This window comes from Juglans microcarpa x Juglans regia, chromosome 2D (assembly GCF_004785595.1).
Source record: "Juglans microcarpa x Juglans regia isolate MS1-56 chromosome 2D, Jm3101_v1.0, whole genome shotgun sequence".
NCBI classification, from domain to species: Eukaryota; Viridiplantae; Streptophyta; class Magnoliopsida; order Fagales; family Juglandaceae; genus Juglans; species Juglans microcarpa x Juglans regia.
In genome coordinates this window covers 37,687,049-37,708,069 of record NC_054596.1, presented here as the reverse complement: position 1 = coordinate 37,708,069, position 21,021 = coordinate 37,687,049, and the positions used below count along the sequence as shown (strand labels likewise).

The window sequence follows — 21,021 nt, the reverse complement described above, 5'->3', positions numbered from 1 at the left end:
GACTTTGTGTGCAAGTTTCATAAGGCCATATATGGAACTTGAGTTTCAAGCCTCTCTGGTTGACACTTCCTTGTTCACTTTCATTCAAGACAACATTCAAAGTTTTATACTAATTTATATGGATGATGAACTTGTTACATGCACTACCCCTACTGTGATAAATTCTCTTATTTCTAAGCTCCAGCATCATTTCCCTCTTAGTGGATGCTTGTGGAATGAGATGAAATGAAAAGTTTATGAATAGTAGTAAGATGATTTAAGATAGGAGTGAGATGGTTTGAGTTAAGTATTTTTTAGATTTTGGAAAATGAGAGAGAGAAAATTGAATAAAAAAATATTATAAAGTTAAAATATTGTTAGAATATTATTTTTTTAATATTATTTTTGTTTTAAGATTTGAAAAAGTTGAATTATTTTTTATTTTTTGTTTGAAAATTTGAAAAATTTGTAATTATTAGTTTGAAAAAGTTGTAATGATTAATTCTCATTACAACTTTTCATCTTACTACTATTTTTTATTTGTGTTTGTGTTTGAGTGATATTTGAGAAGGAAACAAGATGAAATGAGATGAGATGAAAATGATTTCCAAACATCCCCTTAAAGATCTCGATCTCTTGAGCTATTTCCTAGGCATTCAAGCCACACACACTACTGCAGGTCTTCATTTGTGTTAGTCCAAGTATATCCAATATTTGTTGCATCATGTTGTGCTACGTGCGACAATTATGATGAACAATACGGAAAAACGAAAACAAGAAAACACAAAGATTTAATGTGGTCCGGTAGTATGCCTACATCCACAGAAGCGGGGGCTGAATTTTCAGTAACTATCAAATTGAGGTTACATAATGTTGTATTTATACTAATCCTAGCCGTACAGAGGTATTAGCTCCCCTCACTCCACTCTGTTTCACTCTCAGTATCAGCCTACTTTCTTTATATATGTGTTTCACTCAATATGAGCCACATACTATAACACATCTGTTAGGGACCCCGGTCTTGTCCCTAACACTAAGGACCACGAGCTTGCCTTGGTGAGGGTGATGACCAAGTGACCTTGCCAACTTGCTTGACCTTCCACAAATGGTTGGTGTTTAGGTGATGGAATGATGAAGATGATGATAAACTTTGGTAGAATAAGTGTTTAGGAATGGCAAATCAATGTGGGTGGCTTGGGACTTGTCCTTGAGTGTGGCACCAAGATGATGGGCTAGGATTGGATGAGTGAGGTGAGGTGAGGTTAGGGTTTTGGATTATCTAAGTGATGATTATGAGTGTTTGATGCAATGTGGATGGCTTGAAGGGTGCCCTTGATGTTTGGGCCACTTGGATGGTAATTAGGGTTGGTATTGTAAAGTGTAGCTAGGGTTTTATGGGGTGGCTAGGGTTGATTTCGAGATTGGGAAAAGTTGGCTTAGGGTTGGAGTTTAGGATGATGCTAGGGTTTGGGAATGAGGTAGAAGAGTGGGAAATTAGGGTTTTGGGTGTAAGACAACTAGGGTTGCCGAAATGGGTATGGTAGGATTAGGATTGACTTGGTCTTTGGAGGGTTGACTAGATTTGGATAATTGGAAATGGATATAGAAGGTTTGCAAGATGGAGGGAATCTTTGATAGGAGATGGGAATTCAAATTTGGACTAGGATGGCAAGTCAGTAGTTGACTAGAGAGATTTTAAGAAGAGTGATTTAAGTGATTGAATGTGATTGTCAATTCCTTAAATTAAGGGATTTGAAATGAGATTTAAATTTGAATGTGGGGAAGTCAAGACTCCTAAAAGGGATGAATTACCTTATAGGACTTGAGGTGGGTGGCTAGGATTTTATGAAGGGAAGGCTTATGATGTGGCCGAATATGGTAAGTGTTTCTATGGGAAGAGGGAAGGCAATTAGGGTTTCAGCTAGGTCAATGGATTTAATAGATGAAGGCTTTGTGGTAGCCGAATATGGAAGGTGGAGGTTATGGGTTATATGGATTGATATGGAGGGAATTAGGGTTCTTAAAGTTGAGGAACACTAGTATGGTATGAGTGAGTGGCGGCTAGGGCAAGTTGTATGAATGAATCAATTTATGGAAGGTGGACAAAATTATGAAAAGAATGACAAACAATATGGTGGTCGAGTATATGGTATGAAATGGATCAAATGAGCAATGAAAGAATGAACACCAAGAACAAAATAATGAACACTCAAGAACAAAGTAAAATACTTAAGAACTTGAATGAACAAAATGTAACAAATCAACTAATGATTCATGAATTGCACAACAGTTGAAATAAACCTCATGAATTGATAACTTGATAAAAACAAGGATAACAACAACTTGGATTCACAAATTGCACTAAGTTGCAAGAACAAGATAAATGAATCACACATATTTAAGAATTGCAAGGTATGATCCTCTCTTTGGGATTCACGAATTACACCCAAAAAGCCCAAGTATCTAGCACCGATTATTGATCTCCTAAACAAAATAATCCTCATATAGGAAATTTCCCGAAAGATGTAAATGCAAAGACTAAGGGTCCTATTTATAAGGTTCCTATTTATAAGGTTTACAACTTGAAAACCTCCAATTGGTCCATTAGAAAATAAATAATTAAATTAAAATAAACAATAAACAATAACATAATTGGCATGAGCCAAGTTGACCCATGGCATGCATGAGCCCAAGGGTGGGCTGGGCTGGCCCATGGGCATGGCTGACGTTGCTGGCAAGGCTGCTGGCATGTGGTTGACATGGCCTAGGAATGGCCTGGGCGCTGGCCTAGCTGGCATGGCCCAAGCAGGGCCCATGGCATGTCCGTGGGGCTGCTGTGGGGCTGTCCAACCTTATCTCGACATGGCTAGTGACTTGGCCATGGGCCACAAAACATGGAGTCCTACCCTTCAACACATCGCACTTGCATGGTTGAAGCCAAAGCAGCCCAATCTCCTTGCCCCTCAGGTCCCAAAATGTCCTGCAATGATTGTGACCCCTAGCTGATCCTATTGAGTACCGGAAAGTGGTTGGCTCCCTCCAATATTGTACACTCACTAGGCCCAATGTTTCCTTCTCTGTGAACCAACTATGCTAGCACATGCACTCTCCCTCTACTGCTCATTGGTCTGCTGTCAAAAGAGTCATTCGCTTCCTCAAGCACACTGTTGACCATGTGTTGTTCTACTCCAAAGGAGATATTACTTTGCAAGACTTTTGTGACTCGGATTGGGCTAACAACCTGCATGAGAGGCACTATACTTAAGGGGTTTGATGTTTTGCTTAGCAATTGTTTGGTCTCTTGGAGTGCAAAGAAGCAAGCAGTGGTGTCTCGGTCTAGCACTGAAGCTGAGTATCGAGCCACAACATCTAGATCTACTGGAAGGATTTTGGAGAAAGGAGCATGTTTTAAAAATCTTGAGGCTTTTGTATCAAGAAAAGGGTAGCAACGGGACCAAATTCTTTTTGAATTTTCAGCTTTTATGCATTTTTTATGGTTTTTGTTTCCATAGTAATACTCTAGGTCTAATTTAATATGCAACAAAGTCAAGCTTGTTCTCTTATTATTCTCAATGATCTGGATTTGTCTCTAATTTATGCCCTGTCCCGGACGTCTATGGTTCTTAAATTTAGTTCTTGGAAATCCACTCAATACAAGTTCTCAATTTAATTTTCGTGCTAATGGATTCCCAAGTAAATGCTGTCTGATTCCACAGCTTCGATTCCCCTCAAACAAGTCGGTTTATGTACCAAAAGAAAGAACTTGTAATTGACAGTTGCATATGAGCAATTGAAGTATCACAGGAAAATAATTTAGTGGCTGATTTGTACGTGCATGGGATAAGACTACCTTGGCATGTTACATCCCTCAAACTTGACCAAAGCTGTCTTATCACTTCGTTTTCACTAAAAGATTTCTTCAGGAAATAGTTCGTCCTTGAGTGAAGGAGCTATCCATTGTATCTGAATATAGGTAATCTCCCAAAGATCCTCACCTTCCTTCCGCACTAAAATCTCCTTTTCCTTCATCTGTGTGATCATCTTTCTCAAAAGGTCGGGAATTAGCTCTTGAACTGTTGATTTACCAAACTCTCCCAAATCAGCTTTCATACACGTATCCATTCTTCTTAACACCCCTAACCAGAATGTCCGAAACCCGGGACTCGCTGATATCTGTTTCAAGAACTGCAAGTACACATCAGTCAAGAGCTCCATTGAAATCTTTAGGGTCCCTTCCATACTTCTCATCTCCCTCTCTGAGTTCTCCCTTCTTGAGTATTCCAACATCTTTTCATGTAAATCATCAACCATTGCAAAGAGGACAAGGTTAAAACAGTTAATACAGTTAGTTGAAGTGAGATCCAATTCCTCAGCCAGTGTGAAGCTTCTTTTAAGCGATAGGATTGCATGGTTTCTCATCTCTTCTCGCCGGGCTAAGCTGGTCTTTCGAAATGCTTCCCCAAGTTTAAGAAATAAATTCATGGCAAAGTTTAAAGAGCCAATACCTTTTGAATTGTCCTCCATAGAGGAGTTACTTGTATTGCTCGCAACACTAAAACTGTTCCCTGATTCTGAGAATTGATTCCTATACCATTGGATCAACAAATTCACAGAATCCGCCATTAGGTCCAGAATCTTCAAATTCTTATCCAATGGACTGTTCTTGAGTGCAATAAAACCAAATGCACAATCTATACAGTAAGCATAGTTTATCCGGGAAACATGGGTCCCGTCTGACAACAACATGATCAATGTCTCAACTCCCTGATCATAGGTTTCTGGGTGCCGCCCAGTGACTGATAGCAAATGAAGCACCGACTTCCATCCCAATTGGGTTTGCAAATTTGCAGGATACTCTGTAAGAATCTTGCTCGCTGACTGTGTTATCAACTCACAACATGAGTCCAGGATTTCTTTGTCCAGCTTCCACATTAAATTGATGGACTTGAAAATGAGCTCCTCTGGGAACTTCTCATGTCGATACGTACTAAGGAGCTTAAGACATACCTTGAAAAGGCCTATAATGGCCTTCTCTGCGAATGGAATGGGAGAGAACATAGGAAACTGAGCGACTGCTAGCATATAATCATGAAAATTAGGCCAAAATTCCTGGAACCTTTGAATGTTGGCCAAAGCAATGGCAATCACCAAATCCCAACAGAATCCAACTGTTTCTTCTTCTTCAATGGGGGTGCTGAACTTTTGTCCTTTTCCAGCAGCTGCAAATATTAGAGAGCGGCCAAGGTTGAATAAAGCTTCATCAGGTAAGTTTGAACTATTGCTGAAGATATTCCCGATATGGCACTGTTTAATGATCTTCAAATTCTGTTCAAATTCACTCATGTTTAAGGACAGAGAGTCTTCCGTACTGTCTAGAGATAGAAAATGTGAAAACCGACTAATTGTGCTAGAAGTCTGGCGGCTACCAAATTTAGGATTGCGAGCAGGGAAGATTATGGCTGATTCAGATTCTTTTGGGATGTCAGATGAAGAGGGGGAAGCAGTATCAAATTCAATGACAGATTGGGGAAGTAGTTTTAGCCTTTTAAGTTTCAATAAGCAGTCCACAATATTTCCCCATCCCCCACGAATTGATTCCCCGAAGTTATTGGCAATGGTGAAAACAGCTAGTGTGGCCATTTTTGGCTTCATATCATTGCTGAATACAAATAAGGTTTCTTCCGCAGAGGCATAAGGATTTAGCAGTGTAGTGTATTTGCAGAAAGAGGCGAGGAGCTCATCTAGAGTGTCTTCCAATCCATACTGTGCTATCCTGGCAATTGAGAACAGCACTTCAACGCATTCATGTAGGAATTCTTCTTCATCAGTATGTTCAAAGAATGCAGAGAGAGAAGCAACCGATGGCCCAGCAATGCAAGCAAACATGTCTCTTCCCAGCCGACGATCAAAATTACTTAGTACCAAGGGTTGTGTATAGTTGGATCGATTCATCAGCTCAATCCATCTGCTTGGATTCATATCTACTTGCACGCCAGGCTGACCAAAAAGGGTGATAGCATTGTTTGAAATAGAACAAAAAAGCTCAGAAAGGTACTCCCGAGGAAGATCCTGCCCTCCATTGATTGCTCTATTGTTCCTGATGAACTCCTCTTCTGTCATCTTCTTCCTTACCTGCGGATTGTGTTGGTCAGTGTTGAGCATAATAAGGGAGTAGCAAAGAATGAAGACTGCATCCTTCGTTGCAAAAGTATCTGAGGATTGTTGATCATAAAATTTCTCTGAGAATGATTCTAGAATCCGCTGTATCTTTTGAGACTCTCCAGGCAATCGGAAAGTCTCTAGAAACGTTCGTAGAGCAGTGTCAAGAATCATGCCTGAAAAATTGAAGGTATCCGTGAATTCCTTAAGAACGAGAACGTGAAACTGATCGGGGTCGCCAAGATAATCCCCAATCATGTTCTTGTCTAGTCCAGGAGCATAGCGGAAGAAGAAAGCATGGGCTTTGGGATCTGGGGGATCAGAAACCAACTTGGATAGTTTAAGGTAATCCAATCCCTTCTTTTCATCTCTATTGAAATGGTTTGCTGCAATCAATATTTTCTTTTTCTGTGCTTTCCTTACCCTTACAAATTCCACCAAAGACTCGAGTTCATCTTGGGATTTCTCCTCCAAAAGGGTCTATACTCTGTGATCTCAGCTGGGTACGGATCAAAAGGGCTCAAATCATCTTCTCTATCAATATTATCCGCAATGTTGTGAATCATGGTTGCTAATCCTTCGAAGGCTTGTACCTGTGAAGCAGTCGCAGGGCTAGCTACCGGAAACGTGTTCTTGCAAAGTAGCTTCCCGGTGTCCTCAAATATGCTTCGACAAAGGGGATCACAATCATAGTTCACAAAGGCTTCAATTATAAACGTTGGTTGCCTGCAGAAATTTATAATTCCTTCAAGTGCAACTTCTTGGAGTGGCAATGGGCTTCCAAGAGCGGCAACTCTAAGCAATACATAGACAAAAAAAGCTTCCAGTTGGAGACGGATAAACCTGCAAAAAAAAAAAAAAAAATATAGCATTTCTGGGTTCTCCTAAAAGATCTTGGTTTCAAATCTAAGAAAATAAAATTCTGAGCTATCGGATTTTTAACCTGCGAAGAAAGTGGTAGATGTTCAAAACAGTGCTGCAAATCATGGACAAAACAAGAGGGCTTGATCGTATTCCGTAATGGATTAAATGGTGAAATAGGTCATCCCTGATCATCCTCAAAAGCTTCGGGTGCCTCCCGATTTCATCTCCGCTCCATTCTATTGCGGAGTTGATCAAAACCAAAGCAAAAAGCTGCACATCTTCGTCCGCAGCTTGAAAACTAGAACTCTCCGTCTCCACTACTTGAACTACATTTAGCAGAGAGCACAAGAAGTGAAAGATATCGACTGCACATCGAACGCCATACCCGGAATCCAAATTGCCACCAACGTCAACATCGTGGCCATCCGACTCAGACTCTGAATCCTCCCCTTCCTTAACCTCAATCTCGGGCAGTCGGGAGAATATAATCTGGATTAGTTCGTGCATTGTGTACCGTGCACTGCGCTGAAGCAAATCCCCTCTGCTCGCTGATTGCTGCACCACCTGAAAGCACGTGTTGACGACAGTGCAGACAGCGTGATCGGTGAGCAAAACCGAGGTGCGGTGCTTCATAACACCGGTAAGAACCTGTAAGATTTTCAGCATAACGGCATCCTCAGAAGTCGAATCAATCTTCTCTAACCGACAGGTCGTGATCCCAATAACAATGGAATTGATACCTTCTTTCACTCCCGGGGTCTTCTCGTCGAAGATTTCGAGCGTAAGCACTTTCAAAATGGCGGAAAGAGCGATACCTGTGGCGGCGGCTGGGATGTCATCGCCTTGAATCACTTGGAGGAATGGGGTGAGATAGATAGAGGGATCAACCGTACGCCATTCTTGTTGGGTATTGAAGAGGAGGGCTCGAAGCGATTTCAAGGATTGTAGGATCGTGGGATCGACATTCTCCTCAGGAACGAAGAATTGGGAAGTTGGATCGAGAGGAGGACGACGGATCACTGCCAGAACAGCGCCCAATTCGGTGTTCAGCATGCACGAGATTCCGAGATCTTTCCTTCTGGATCTGGCTGCCGAGTCTTTCTTTGTTTCTCGGCTCGACGTGTAGTCGTTTTCGTCTGTGTCTTGATATTGACCTCTTGCCATGTCCATAGTGAGTAGAGGAAGAAATTAGTGGAAAAGCAAAGAGAAGAAAAAACATTTGCATGCAGAAGTTCAAAAAACGGTTAGGAACGGACAGCGGATGTTTTGGAGGGAGAGAGTTTCGGAATCTTTGTGGTTATGAAATGAGTAATATTTTAGGGGTTTGAAGCAGATAAGAGAAAGGTCTCCGACAGATTTGTTTAGCGACGCTGACAGAGGGAGAAACGTCGTCGGAGGTTGTCGGTTTAATTTTTTATTTAATCGTCTATTATTTTTAAGGGAAGTGATAGGCTTATCATTTATTTACTACTTATTTATTATTATTTTTAATGTATTTATTTTTTTATTATTATTTTTTAAATATTTTTTTAACATCTTTAATTATTAAAAAAAATAAAAAAAATATAATTTTATTAATAATAACTTTCTTAACTATTAAGTAAAATAAAAAATTAAAAAAAAAATAATAAATAAATAGTAAGAAGGTTGTAACACTATAATTTTCGTATTTTTAATTAATTTGTTTGGTTCCAAAATGAACGTTTGAAGATTTCTACCGTTAATAACTCCTGATTTTGTTCATTTCGGTTAAAAGATGCCTTGGCTGCCACTTCCTTTTTCCTAAATTGCAAGTTCAGGTTAAAAATCATACCTAGTTTTATATTTATATATATATATATATATATATATATATATTTATACTGCTGCAGTGCAATATTTATAAAGTAGGACAAAAATAAATATGAGAATATGGTTATTAGAATTTTGAAAATTATACACTAGCTAGCTGCAATGAGCAGATGAAAGGAAGAACAACGGCAGCAAAAAGTACTCAAAAAGCAAAGTCTGAACGCATATGTAATGGCGTATCCATCAAAAGTGATTCTTTCTCGAATCAGTTCACTCCAATTCTCAAATCTAAAGATTATTCTTAAATTTTTTTAATCTCATTTTGTTGAGAATTAAAAATCAAATTCTTACTCTCCTTTTTGTAATGAAAATGAGTGGTTATTTTTTTAATAATTGGATTAAAAACTTCTAAGTATTATTAAGTTTTATAAATATGTGTTTTAACTTTCTAAAATTTACATTGTTGTTATTTTGAAATATAATTTATACATATATAATTAATTTATCTATATATAGACTATTCCAAAATAGTACTCAAAACGATATAGTACCGAAATATTTTGTTTCAATGCCTTAAGAATACTTTGGTTTGTCCTTTGTTTAGTAACGTGGAGAGAGGGAGAAAGGTTGCCGGTGTCTTCGGTGGCGATGGAGGTGGCTCTGTGTGCGATGATGCCGCGATGAGAGAGAGAGAGAGATGACATCGCGAGGGGCTAAGAACTGAGAGTCTGAGAGAGGATAGTGGTGTTGGCCGTGACACAATTGCCGGGGAGAGGAGAGAGTCTAAGAGTGAAAGGAGACAAAGTCACGAAAAAGATAGGAAGATGAGAGAACTGTGAAGTGTAAAATGTTGAAGGAAGAAGGGAAGGGAGGGGAATCAAACTATTCATAACCCTAGCCCAAAATCAATGCCGTTGTTTGGTGTCATTTTGTTCAATTATTTTTCATAAGATTAAGAATAAAACGATATCATTTCATTTGAAGCGGTACCGTTTTGTGTAAGAATTATATAAAAATATATATTATATCAATCAATTAAGAGATTTGAATCGAGATCGGACCGGCCAACGTCGATTTTATTAATTTTCTCCCGCCGGCCTACCGGTTCTCCATTGGTTTCGGCCGATTCCTAAATTTGGCAGCTTGTCTCCATCGACAATGGTCGGTCTGGCTGGTTCGTGTACACCCCTAATTTCTACTGTTAACAACTCCTGATTTTTTTCATTTCGGTGAGTGATCAAGCTAGTGGAAACTGGAAATTCGACACACATCAAGGATGCTTTGGCTGCCATTTCCCTTTTCCCAAATTTACAAATTCAGGTTAAAAAATAAAATCTTATCAGATGTTGATACTTACAGACTCGACTTATAAATGCCATGCGATCCATACGAGCTTTTTAGCTCATGCCACAAGCAAAACAGCGTATCAAAAGCATCACTGTCGTCAAAATTACAATCTCCGGTTTGAGAGACACCCATCAGCATCTTCAACCACTCTTCGTGTAGGGTCGAGAACTCTGATCTCCGTTCACATGACCTGAAACTTTCGCCAAGTGATTTTCTCATCACTTGGCCAGCCTTTGATGCAGCTTCAACCACCTGTTCCGGGATTCCGGCCATCGTTGCCACTTGCAATCCATAGCTCTCTGGGCATGCTCCAGAGGTTAGCCGGTACAGAAAAACCAACTCCTGGTCACCTTTAGAATTGCAGTCCAATTTTGACTTGAAAGTGCAGGCCATGTGTTGCAGGGTGACATGAGGATGAGAAGCAAATTCCTTTGTAAGTGGGTGGTAATGTGTAGCAAATAGCAGTCGACAGTTAACCTTTTCGATCAAATTGCGAAATACCTGGACGATATTCATGGTTGGTTTCATTGAAATGGACAACACATGTTAAAAATAAAACATAGTGAACAATGGCACATACAAGTAAAGGTTAATAACTTAGTAGTATGTAATTACCCTAAATTATAAGTGGCCTAGATCATTCTTTTGTGTTTTTTTTTTCTCTTTTTTGGTTTATTCTTTCAGATCACTCTCAATGCTGCCTCCAAAAGTACCATATTCCTTATGCAGGATATAAGAGTATACGTGTGCTATTGTCCATGCCTATTTCAAAAGATACAGCTATGTGACAGTAGTGATCAATTCACCCGAATACATGCTCGCCAGTCATCAATGTGCAACATGTTTTTAAGCACTAAACTGGTTATTATCTCCAAAGCAAAAAGTTCAATTATATCAATAATGCAAAATTTTAGTACTTAAAAATTGTTTTTCTTTCAAAGTAGGTCATATTTATGTTTTTTTTTTCCAGAGTTGCCACCACTAGTTTAGAATAAACCAGTACAGAAAGATTTTACATTTCAATATGTCCAGAAGCACACAATCAAAGTGTGACAGTACATGTGAGGTGAGCAGATATATATATATATATATATATATATATATATATACATGCAATATCTATAAAATAGGATAAAAATAAATATGAGAATATCGTTATTAGAATTTTGAAATTTATACACTAGCTGCAATGAGCGGATGAAAGGAAGAACAAAGGCAGCAAAAACTAGTTAAAAAGCAAAGTCTCACCGCATATGCAATGGCGTATCCATCAAAAGTGCTTGTTCCTCGACCCAGTTCATCAAGAATAACCAAAGAATCTTGAGTGGCATTTTGAAGAACTGATGCTGTTTCCATGCACTCAACGAAGAAGGTACCTACAAAAGATTGACATTCAAAGTCCATCACATGCAAACTAAGTAGATGTGTGCCTGAGACTGAGTTTCAATCCATGTCAGATTGTGTTTGCTAGAACACGAGATTTAGCTTTAACATCCCATACTGTAATTAGTAATACAGTAAAAGGAAGCAAGCATACATTTTACTTGGTGTAAGAAGACTGTCAAGTGATGGCCCATTTATATGTGTACAAGCCACTTCACTTGAGTTCAGCAATTGAATAAGTTTTCCAGCTTGAATTATTGTGAATATCAAATTAGCCAGTAGAAGTTATCTTCTTATTTTAATAGTGTTGGATGGTCATACTAGAAAGGGTCATTCAAAATATTACTGAGAGTAATTAATTAAGCTTCCATCAGTTTTTTCAATTAAACCTAGCAAAAACCACCACTGTAACACCACCGCATGCAACCACTGAAGGACATGACAGGATCTACTGGAACACCTACCACCATGACTGCAGTGGCTTTATGACCACTGTACCATCAAAACCCACATCCCCTCGCATTCCACTGGTGTCACCATTACTATATTGTGAAGTACTGCATGCACTTTTTTCATTTCCCCTTTTATTTTCTAATTCTGAATTTGCATAGATATGCAGAACTAACACTGTTTTCTTTGTTCTCTCATTTTGTTTTTTTCTTCCATTATTACTTGGTTGTTAAATGGTTCAGCATGCCAATTTCTCAGTTCTCGCACAAAACAAGGGGGCTTCAGATAACAGAGAGTGAAGCAACCAATAAATTAAATTATTTTTTTCAAAAAAAAAAATGATGGTTACTTTGTCACTATTAAATTTTCCTTTTTGGTGCTAGAGAAAACTTACTCTCCCCGGTCATGATTCGATCAGTAGCACCAAGCCGTGTGAAGATAATATCCACGAGTGAGAGAATACACAACTCACAGGGCACATAGCAGCCCAGCTGCAAGTCATTGCAGATTAACAAATGTAAATAAGATGAACGCAAACAGAACATCAATGGGTTTAAAATATAAGAGGTTAATTCATTTGTAGGCCTTAAACAACAAAATAAATTAACCAGAGGGAGAAAAAGAACCTGTGCCAGTATGACAGCTAGACATGTTGCACGCAAGAGAGTTGATTTCCCACCCATATTAGGTCCGGTCAATAGCAAAGTTCGAGCATGATAACCATCTATATCCTTACCAAGGATAATGTCATTTGGGACAGGCAATCCTCCATTCTCTCCAAGGGCAAATGGATGCCATAGCCCTTTAACTTTAAGCGTGGGTCCCGTTTCTTCCCCCACAGTCATATTTTCAGATTGAGGCAAAAAAACAGGTCTAGACATCGCCCCGCATGATAAAGTAGCAGTGACTCCAAAAGATCTTAGTACATCGATACAGTTGATGGCATAAATGACTTCAACCCATTGAGTAGCTTTTTCGATAAATAACTCAATAAGAATGGAGAGTGTTTCAGCATCTGAATCTATTATATTGTGATTCTGGCACCAAAGAAAACAGTGTGAGCCACAACACTAGAAACTAAAATCACCACTCAACGATAATAAATTAAGAGAACATGCACTCGTGCTGATTATAATGCTTTAGAAAATACCGAACAGATTTGATGCACAACTGACTAGACAGATCAGAAAACAAGCCAATGCACAAGACAGTAAGGTGGTTTGAACGAAAAAATGTATTGGATCAAAGATACAAGACCTGGTAATTCGGGAACTCGCTATCTACAGCTGCTTCAAATTGGGCAAGGAATTGGTCCAGCCCATCACTGCCACTTAGCATTGGAATTCTACATACTTTTGCTAAAGACTTGATTATATGCCTCTCATTCTGTAATAGTGTTAAGAGATCAAATCCAACACGCAGGCCTTTCACAAGTGACCCAAACAGTTTAACCTGTACCATGCTAAAAACATCAGATATTTTCAAATATAAAAATAGAAGTGATCAAACTAGATAATTCTATTAACTTTCAAACAGGAAATATTATTATTACTTGAGAAAAAGGTAGAAAAGACTTACTCGCTGTTTCAATACTTTTTTTCCAAATGAGGGCAGTAACAGAGAAGCTGATGACTGAACACTAGCTTTAATCCGTCCAAGCAACCTTTCTAAATCAGGAAGCTTGTGAAGATATTGAGCAACAAGTGACATAATTTCTGAACGTGCAACTAAATCTTCAACCACATTAAGCCTATTATTAATGTCTTCAATAGCTTTTAGCGGATGGCAGATCCAATTCCTTAAAAGCCGCTTACCAGATGATGTCATACAATTATCAAGATATTTGTACAAAGTACCTGAAATTCAATCAGCATTAAGCTTTTAAGGGTTACATAACTAAGAATGAAACCAAAATATAGAACACATTATTCCAGAGTATTTTTCTTAAAGATAAGGAGATTAATGAACTTGCCTGATGGACCACCATCAGCATTATTACTGAAAATCTCAAGATTGACCAGTGTCTGTCCATCCATTTTGAGGCAACCCCTATAAACTTGATATGGCAGTATGTCTCCATTCCGTACGACATCATCTAACTGCAATTTTTTTTATAAGTCAGGTCAATTACTATAAACAACAGACACCCTTGCAGTAGATTTTCCTTACTCTTAATGCTTTAAGAAAAGATAAGCTTACCATCAACCTGGATAGATGACTTATTAGTCCACCAAGAGCAGATAAGGCAATATCATGGTGCATCACATTATCAAGGACATGATTCCATAAAGTAGAAGACCCTTTAAAGTATCCCTTCAATTGCACCAAATTTCTAACTTCAGAAGCTTCCAGGAAATCTGTAATCAGCTGCACCGGACTCAATTCCAGTGTAACAGGACCTGCAAGATAAACAAAACTTGATGATTTGAACCTACTTATTGGGAGATTCTAAACTCATGGTAAGGTAAGCATTTGGTTTCTTATCATATAAACATGCATGTATATAATAAAATCTTAAATAACTGAATATAAACTCCCAGCCAAAACTGTGCTCTGCAATAACTGAATATAAAAACTCTGGTTTGAAATCCGTGCTCTGATTCCACTTTTGTCACTCCAAATTGCAATCTCTCCTATTTAGAAATTGCACGTACAAAATTCATGATTCTCTCTAGGTTTTAGAGCACAGTAGCCAAAGCATCTGCCATGCTGAAGTCAAAGCTCAACCTTTTTTTCATACATAAAGCTCAGAATAAATCGACCGAGATACATAATCTAACCTAATTTCAAATTCAGTGTGTTGAAATCAATGTCAATTATATTGCAGAACTCTGGCTAAAAATGTTGTTCTTCCCAAGTTGTATTTGTATTGCACAGAGTGGTTGAACTGAGATGGTTATACATAACATGTGAAAAACCAATGCAATACTTGTAAAGTATGTATAGGTTCTGAGCATTTAATGCAAACTTTTTGTTTATAATCTTCCATTCAGAAAAGTTATCAGCATTCTGACCTGTTAATGAGTACTTTCTGAGGGCTTTATGAGCTTCCTTGGACAGCCCTGCAGGAGTTGAATATTGAAGTGTCAAAAGTATGAAATTCTTGTCACATAAAAGTTCAGAAACTCTGCTCAAACCACAAATGTTGGAGTTGGGGAAGAATGCTCACCTCTACTCTCATATATAACTTCTTTCGGCGACACCTAAATCAAATCCCCGACAAGAGAATTAAGCTTTATTCTTCAAATTTGATGGTTATCCATAAAAACATATTGCAAAAAGCAAACTATACATTAACCCATACCTGCATCAGCAAAGCCCCAAGAGTAGCACAGGACGCATCATCCTTGATTGAACCAACCCAAATTTTTAAAGCAGCACAATCCACAAAAGCAAAGCCATATATAATCGAACCATTATCCAAGCCAGAATGCTCCTACAGACAAAATTCAACAAAAAATAGTGTTAAAATATCAGAACAGATTTTTCTGGTTGGTAATAGCCATAAGATAAGTACATAGAACCATTACTGGTTCATGCAGCAGAACCCTTTTCAGGAAATGATGTAGGAGCATGCTTAAAGTTAACTACCTCATTAAATACAATAAACAGTGCTGGTGAAAAAAAATGTTACTTCAAGGTGCTCATAAAGATTAAAAAAGCGACAAATAAGGAGAAAATCACAGTGCATTGTTCCAAGGAAATAATAAACCAAGCCTTCATAATCTACAAAAATTTTCCCAAAGCATAGAGATAAAAAAACAAAAACAATTCTTGAGATCGAATCTTTTTCCCACTGGCAGACCATCTTTAATGATGAGATCATAAGATGAGCTTGAACTAAGACAACAATTTCAGAAATGTGTACTGAAAGATAAATGACAAGCTTATTCTGTCATGCAAACAGCAAATAAATTCAGGACATATCCCAAAGGTTGACATTGGGCGAGTATATAAGGGAACATAATTAATTAGTGACAGTGAAGACCTCTTTTATTGCAAGAAGATGAACAGCATCAGGCCCAATATTACCATCAGTTGCGGTTGATGGGGTGACTACCTGAACCAATTTTCTTGAAATTACCTGAATCAAATTTTTTTAGTCAAACCAAGAAACTTAATGTTAACTCAAGCACCGATATAAAATTATAAACCCAGAAAGACAAGATGCAAAAGAACCCAAAGGTACTACTGACACATTAAAGTTTCAGAGTACAAAAAGTATAAATATAAAATTCATATTATGTGCATGCATAAAACGAGAAAAACTGATGGTAACAAAATAACAATCTTTAGGTGTGGCTTACAGCTTTTATCATAGAAACTTACCATTCATTAACAGATACCTAAATTTTTGGCACCAGATGAGGAAATAGATAACAATCAATGTTAAGGCTAGAAAGCCAAACACTATGTTCAATTGTAACAAGTGGCAAACACAGGATAGATATCATGCATTCATGCGTCAAGCATAGACCCAATATATAAAACTCTATGAATTCATTTGAAGTGCCCATCATTCAGCATGGATAACTCACAGAATTTGAACCTCTGGCTTTTGCTTGATCAGATGTCTCCAACTGCTCTATTCGTCCAACTTTATATCTTCAGAAAGAACAAAGCAAAAGCAACAACTCAGAAATAGCAACAGTTGTGGCTAGATCAAACAAGTGTTTGTGACAAACTCTCTCTCTCTCTCTCTCTCTCTCTCTCTGTGTGTGTATGTGTGCGGTAAAATTAGCAGATGCAGTGGATGAAAACACAGAACATGCCCAGTAAAAGACTTTCATTTCAGCAAACATGCTGAGCTTCACCCTTTACAGAAAGCCTTAACAGGAGTTTTTGCATACCAGGCTGCCTTCTACCAGAGAAAAACTTAACTACAATATGTAGTTAAAAAGTAGAGACAATTGCAATTTCCTTACTCTTCCGTTTTTTTCTAATAAGTGATCAAATATTTTACTAAAAAATGCAAAAGGAGCAGCGCAAGTACATAGGAAATATACAAGAGGAACACCTAAATTGCAACAAAGAATTTCCTCACTCTTCCTTAAAAGGCATAATTCAACAAAGAATACACAGATAGGGTAAGACTAATGCAAGTCTGGTCACCCTCTTACCCACGAGCAACAAGCTTTTGAACAGCATCATCTATCCCACTTTCAGATATACCGACCTGATAGAAAGGAGAGATTTATCGAGTACAAAATCATGCTTAAATAGATGAAAAACTAGCTCAAGCGAGCTATTGAAAAAGGAAACAAGAACCAAAACTATGTCAACGTGTAGTCACCTGCCGACATTTCCCCACACCACTAAATGTCATTTTCCAATCAAGCTCCTTATGGCCAATTTCAGCATCTAGTTCATAAAGCTCGTAAAACTTTCCCTGTATCGCAATTTGTGACACTAGGTAAATATATTCCAAAACCATAAATTATAATTTAAAAATCACTGCAGCAAACAATTCAGCACATCTAAATCAAGTTTTTTAGTGTAATTCTCAAATGTAGAAAGATAAAACATGGATAGCTTCCAATGACCCAAACTATGATGAGAATATTTTTCCTTTTAGACAATTGGAGGCCGCTTGAGCCTAAGGGCAGAAGGAGGATTTAATCCCATAACCCATAAATATTACCCAGAGAGTTATATAACATATCTTGCAGTCACCTTCATGTAGGAAGCATCAAGACAACAAGCCCACCTAATGCCCTCTGTGTCCAAAAAAACCAAATAGAACAAAAGAAAAAGGTTTTTTTTTCCTATGATCAGAATGGATTGCTTTGCTCACAGTGCATCTGTCATGTTGTAGCATTCAATCTTTCTACCAAGTCTCCAACAGAAGAGGGTTTGCATCTTCTTAGTAGCCATTGATTAGAAATCGATTGACATGAGTAAATTAAATATAAAATGACTTTCAGGCCTATTCTTGCTCTAATGCACAAGGACAGGTAGAAACATATGCTGTCAATGAAATTATCAAGATTTGATGCAACATTGACTAACCACTTTAAAGAAAAGCACAACATCCATATATTGACATTTGACACTCCAATATTGTTTCTGAGATGCTGACATTTTCTTCAAAGCATCTGCTGGTATATAAAGTGTCTTCTTGTCATAAAGAGGATCACCAGGCCTTCGCCCATTGGCATCTTTGATTCGAGCAGGGTCAAGCCACTCAAACTTGCTCGTTGTATCAGATACTTCTGTATGATTCTTGTTTAAAGCTGTTGAATCCTGGAGTAGTTTCAGCCTTTTGCTCGAAACCATCAAGGAAGTGTCATTCTTAACCCCACAACTTGGAATATCCTCTTGAAATCGCTTCAAACAAGAAGCAAGAGGTCTCATACCAGGCGTTTCAGGCCCAGGAATATCGTCATCAATTTCGACATGCAAGGCGCATTGTTGATCAACTATCCCACTAGAATTGACTACATCACCCTTTTTGGGACGTTGGGAAGCCACCACATCTTGTTTATGCAATCCTTCCGGCTCAACATATCTACCAGATATTGTAGAAACATTAGAGAAACCACCATCACCCAACTTCCTGTAAATTTCACACAAAGGTTACAACAAGATGTGACACAAGCATATAAGTGCAAAGTTAGTCAGCTATAACATCAGATACTTTGCAGTCAGGTATAAACCTCAGACTGACAGTTGTTTATACTAGTCATGACATATGCTATCCATGTCGTAATTTGTGTATGTTACAACATCATAAAGCTACAGGTATCATTAACAACTATAAGCTTGAATTTCAAAACTTGAGAGTTACTAGATTTGTGAATAAAGTTGTATGAGACAAGCGCCATTCAACTATGTCTCAAGATATTTCAAAATGTTCTCCTTCATAAGTTGCTGCAGGCTCGAAATGATCATTGATTTACTTTTGACATAACCTTCCAATCAGTGCCATCATTTTGCAGTTGACTAGACAATGAATAATCAATTAATATCTTCAAAAGGCAAATGCCTGAGTTAATCTATTCTCTACACTTCTCGAGCAACACCATGAAGTGTAAGTCATAATATTTACATATGCTTTTCATTTCTCTCAGCAGCCAGATGGTAGGTAATATTTCACAGGAAAAGAGGTTGACAATTCAAACTCCACTTAAACTCGGATACTAGAGATGGATATAAATAATTACAGTGCTCTTTCAAACATGCAGCCTAATAAAACTGAAAATTTCAAAATAACAACTACGAGCAAGTTAAAACAGTACCTCTCGCTAGCCTTTTCTCCATCGTCAACCTTCACAAACTTATGCATTATACTCGAGAACAGGGAAGAATCTCTGTCGTTCTCGTTTGTGGCGAACTTCACAGGCAAAACCTGCCGCGGCACCTTCTCCGGCGGTGTATCGGTTCCTCTGATTTCAAAAGACGAGTCCATGGCAGCATCATTCGTGGCCTGATTGAGAGCGGAACCTTTCTGCTTCTCCTGCTTAGAAGGAAACTGAGGAACTCGCCGGCTTCCGATCTCATTTCTAGCAACGGAGCCACTGGTCTCCGACGAGGGTTTCTGAAAGAATGAGAGTATCGATTTTTGGCGCTGCATTTTTCAGATCTTCGGAGAGAGAGAGAGAGAGAGAGAGAGAGAGAGAGAGAGGGAGGAGGAGGAGGAGGTCCAGGAGGAGGCGAGGGATAGGTCAGGGAAGCGGTATTTATTAGATTGTGAAAAAATGGCGCCAAAGTTTTGCCCCTCCCACTTGGGCAAAGAAAATGCGTTGTAAACATTTTCTCTCTAATGAAAAGGCACAGTTAGGTCGGGCTCGCTTCTTAGACCAAACTTTAATTCATCTTAAATTAATTATTGATAAAATTTATTATTTTTTTAATTTTTCATAAAAGAATTAAACTCATCTAAATCTACTTCATATATTTTAACCTAAAAAATTAAACTTATTTCAATAGAACTAAAATACTAATATTCACAACTTAACTTAATTGATTATCTCAACATTTAAACCTACCTTATCCTTTTGTGGAAGGGAATTTTAGAGTTGGTGGCACTTAGGGATGTAATTAGTTCAGTTGGATCAGGTTTTAAACAAATTTTAGAATCAAAGTGATATAAATTAGTTTTGAAAATCTGAAAATCACTACGGACCTATTCATCCAAGAAACGGAACTTATAATTTTTTTCAGTCTAATTCGCCATTCGGTTCAGTTTACATGTATGATTCGGTTCGATTATTAATAATTACTAATTCACCAATATCTAACTATACTAGTATAGTATAAGTACTAGGTAGTGTCTAACTTATTAGCTATTATATTAATTTAGTATGGTATAATTAGTGAGATTAACTTATTATACTAGATTTATTTCTATACTTGTAAGTAATGTCTAATTTATTTATATACTAGACTTGTATTAGTATCTAATTACATGTTATTATACTAATGTTTAACTTATTTCTATACTTAATTATGTATAGTAGTAATGCTATGATGTTTACATATACTAAACTATTAGTCTATTTATATTATATTTTAAGCACGTTATTTTATAATAATTAGCACGTATTAATATAGTATTGAATTTGACTATAATCTATATAAGTTCTAGATTTTTTATATAAGTATATATGATCAAATGTGTAAAAAGTATTTAGCAAAAAATATATATATTATAATTTATTATACCAAAAATGTATTTATCCTTAATATATATATATATATATATATCAAAAGTAAGTTTATCTGTTAAAAAAATAAGTTTATATTAATAAATTAATATTAATATTCACATTTAAGATAAAATTTTATATTATATTAATTTTATGTTCTAAAATTATAATTTATATGTTATATCAAATGTTTTATTAAAATTTATAATATTAACTTTATGTAATAAGATTAATATTATGTTATAAGATTAATTTTATTTTATAAGATTAATATGCACAAATAATAAGATTACAATTTTATGTTATATTAATTAGCGAGAAATGATATAATAACAACTATATCACAATCTATTTACAACTAAGGATAAAATAAATATTTTTTTATGTACTTTAAATTGTT

General features: G+C 37.2%; 2 protein-coding genes across 3 annotated transcripts; both read right to left on the bottom strand.

The window, feature by feature from the left end:
* Positions 1–3,712: 3,712 nt before the first annotated feature.
* On the bottom strand, positions 3,713–8,168 carry LOC121250524 (ARF guanine-nucleotide exchange factor GNL2). The gene is given in 3 exon segments (XM_041149652.1): positions 3,713–6,608; positions 6,611–6,981; positions 7,082–8,168. Coding segments are annotated over 3 exon segments (4,179 nt in total). The 5' UTR covers positions 8,167–8,168; the 3' UTR covers positions 3,713–3,885.
* Positions 8,169–10,052: 1,884 nt separating this feature from the next.
* Positions 10,053–19,736, bottom strand: LOC121250829 (DNA mismatch repair protein MSH7). Of its 2 annotated transcripts, none has more exons than XM_041150059.1 (17): positions 19,212–19,736; positions 17,983–18,529; positions 17,267–17,362; positions 17,094–17,149; positions 16,512–16,578; positions 15,962–16,057; positions 15,278–15,409; positions 15,143–15,176; positions 14,988–15,035; positions 14,173–14,372; positions 13,946–14,072; positions 13,552–13,829; positions 13,231–13,425; positions 12,600–13,010; positions 12,368–12,464; positions 11,389–11,516; positions 10,053–10,641 (listed from the first exon to the last, which is right to left on the bottom strand). In XM_041150059.1, the coding sequence occupies exons 1-17, from the start codon at positions 19,544–19,546 to the stop codon at positions 10,147–10,149; spliced, it is 3,342 nt and encodes a 1,113-aa protein (XP_041005993.1). In that variant the 5' UTR covers positions 19,547–19,736; the 3' UTR covers positions 10,053–10,146. The 2 variants fall into 2 exon arrangements, with proteins under 2 accessions (XP_041005993.1, XP_041005994.1); XM_041150060.1 differs by having other exon boundaries at positions 17,983–18,481.
* Positions 19,737–21,021: the final 1,285 nt, after the last annotated feature.

What these genes read in the sequence shown, in the direction of transcription:
- LOC121250829 (XM_041150059.1), bottom strand. Translation starts at nt 19,546, where the DNA reads ATGCAGCGCCAAAAATCGATACTCTCATTCTTTCAGAAACCCTCGTCG. An exon ending in TTGTGCTTTTCTTTAAAGTG is followed by an intron (nt 17,363 to 17,982) that starts GTTAGTCAATGT and finishes ATTGCGATACAG; the next exon opens with GGAAAGTTTTACGAGCTTTA. An exon ending in TCGAATCATGACCGGGGAGA is followed by an intron (nt 11,517 to 12,367) that starts GTAAGTTTTCTC and finishes AATCTTTTGTAG; the next exon opens with GTACCTTCTTCGTTGAGTGC.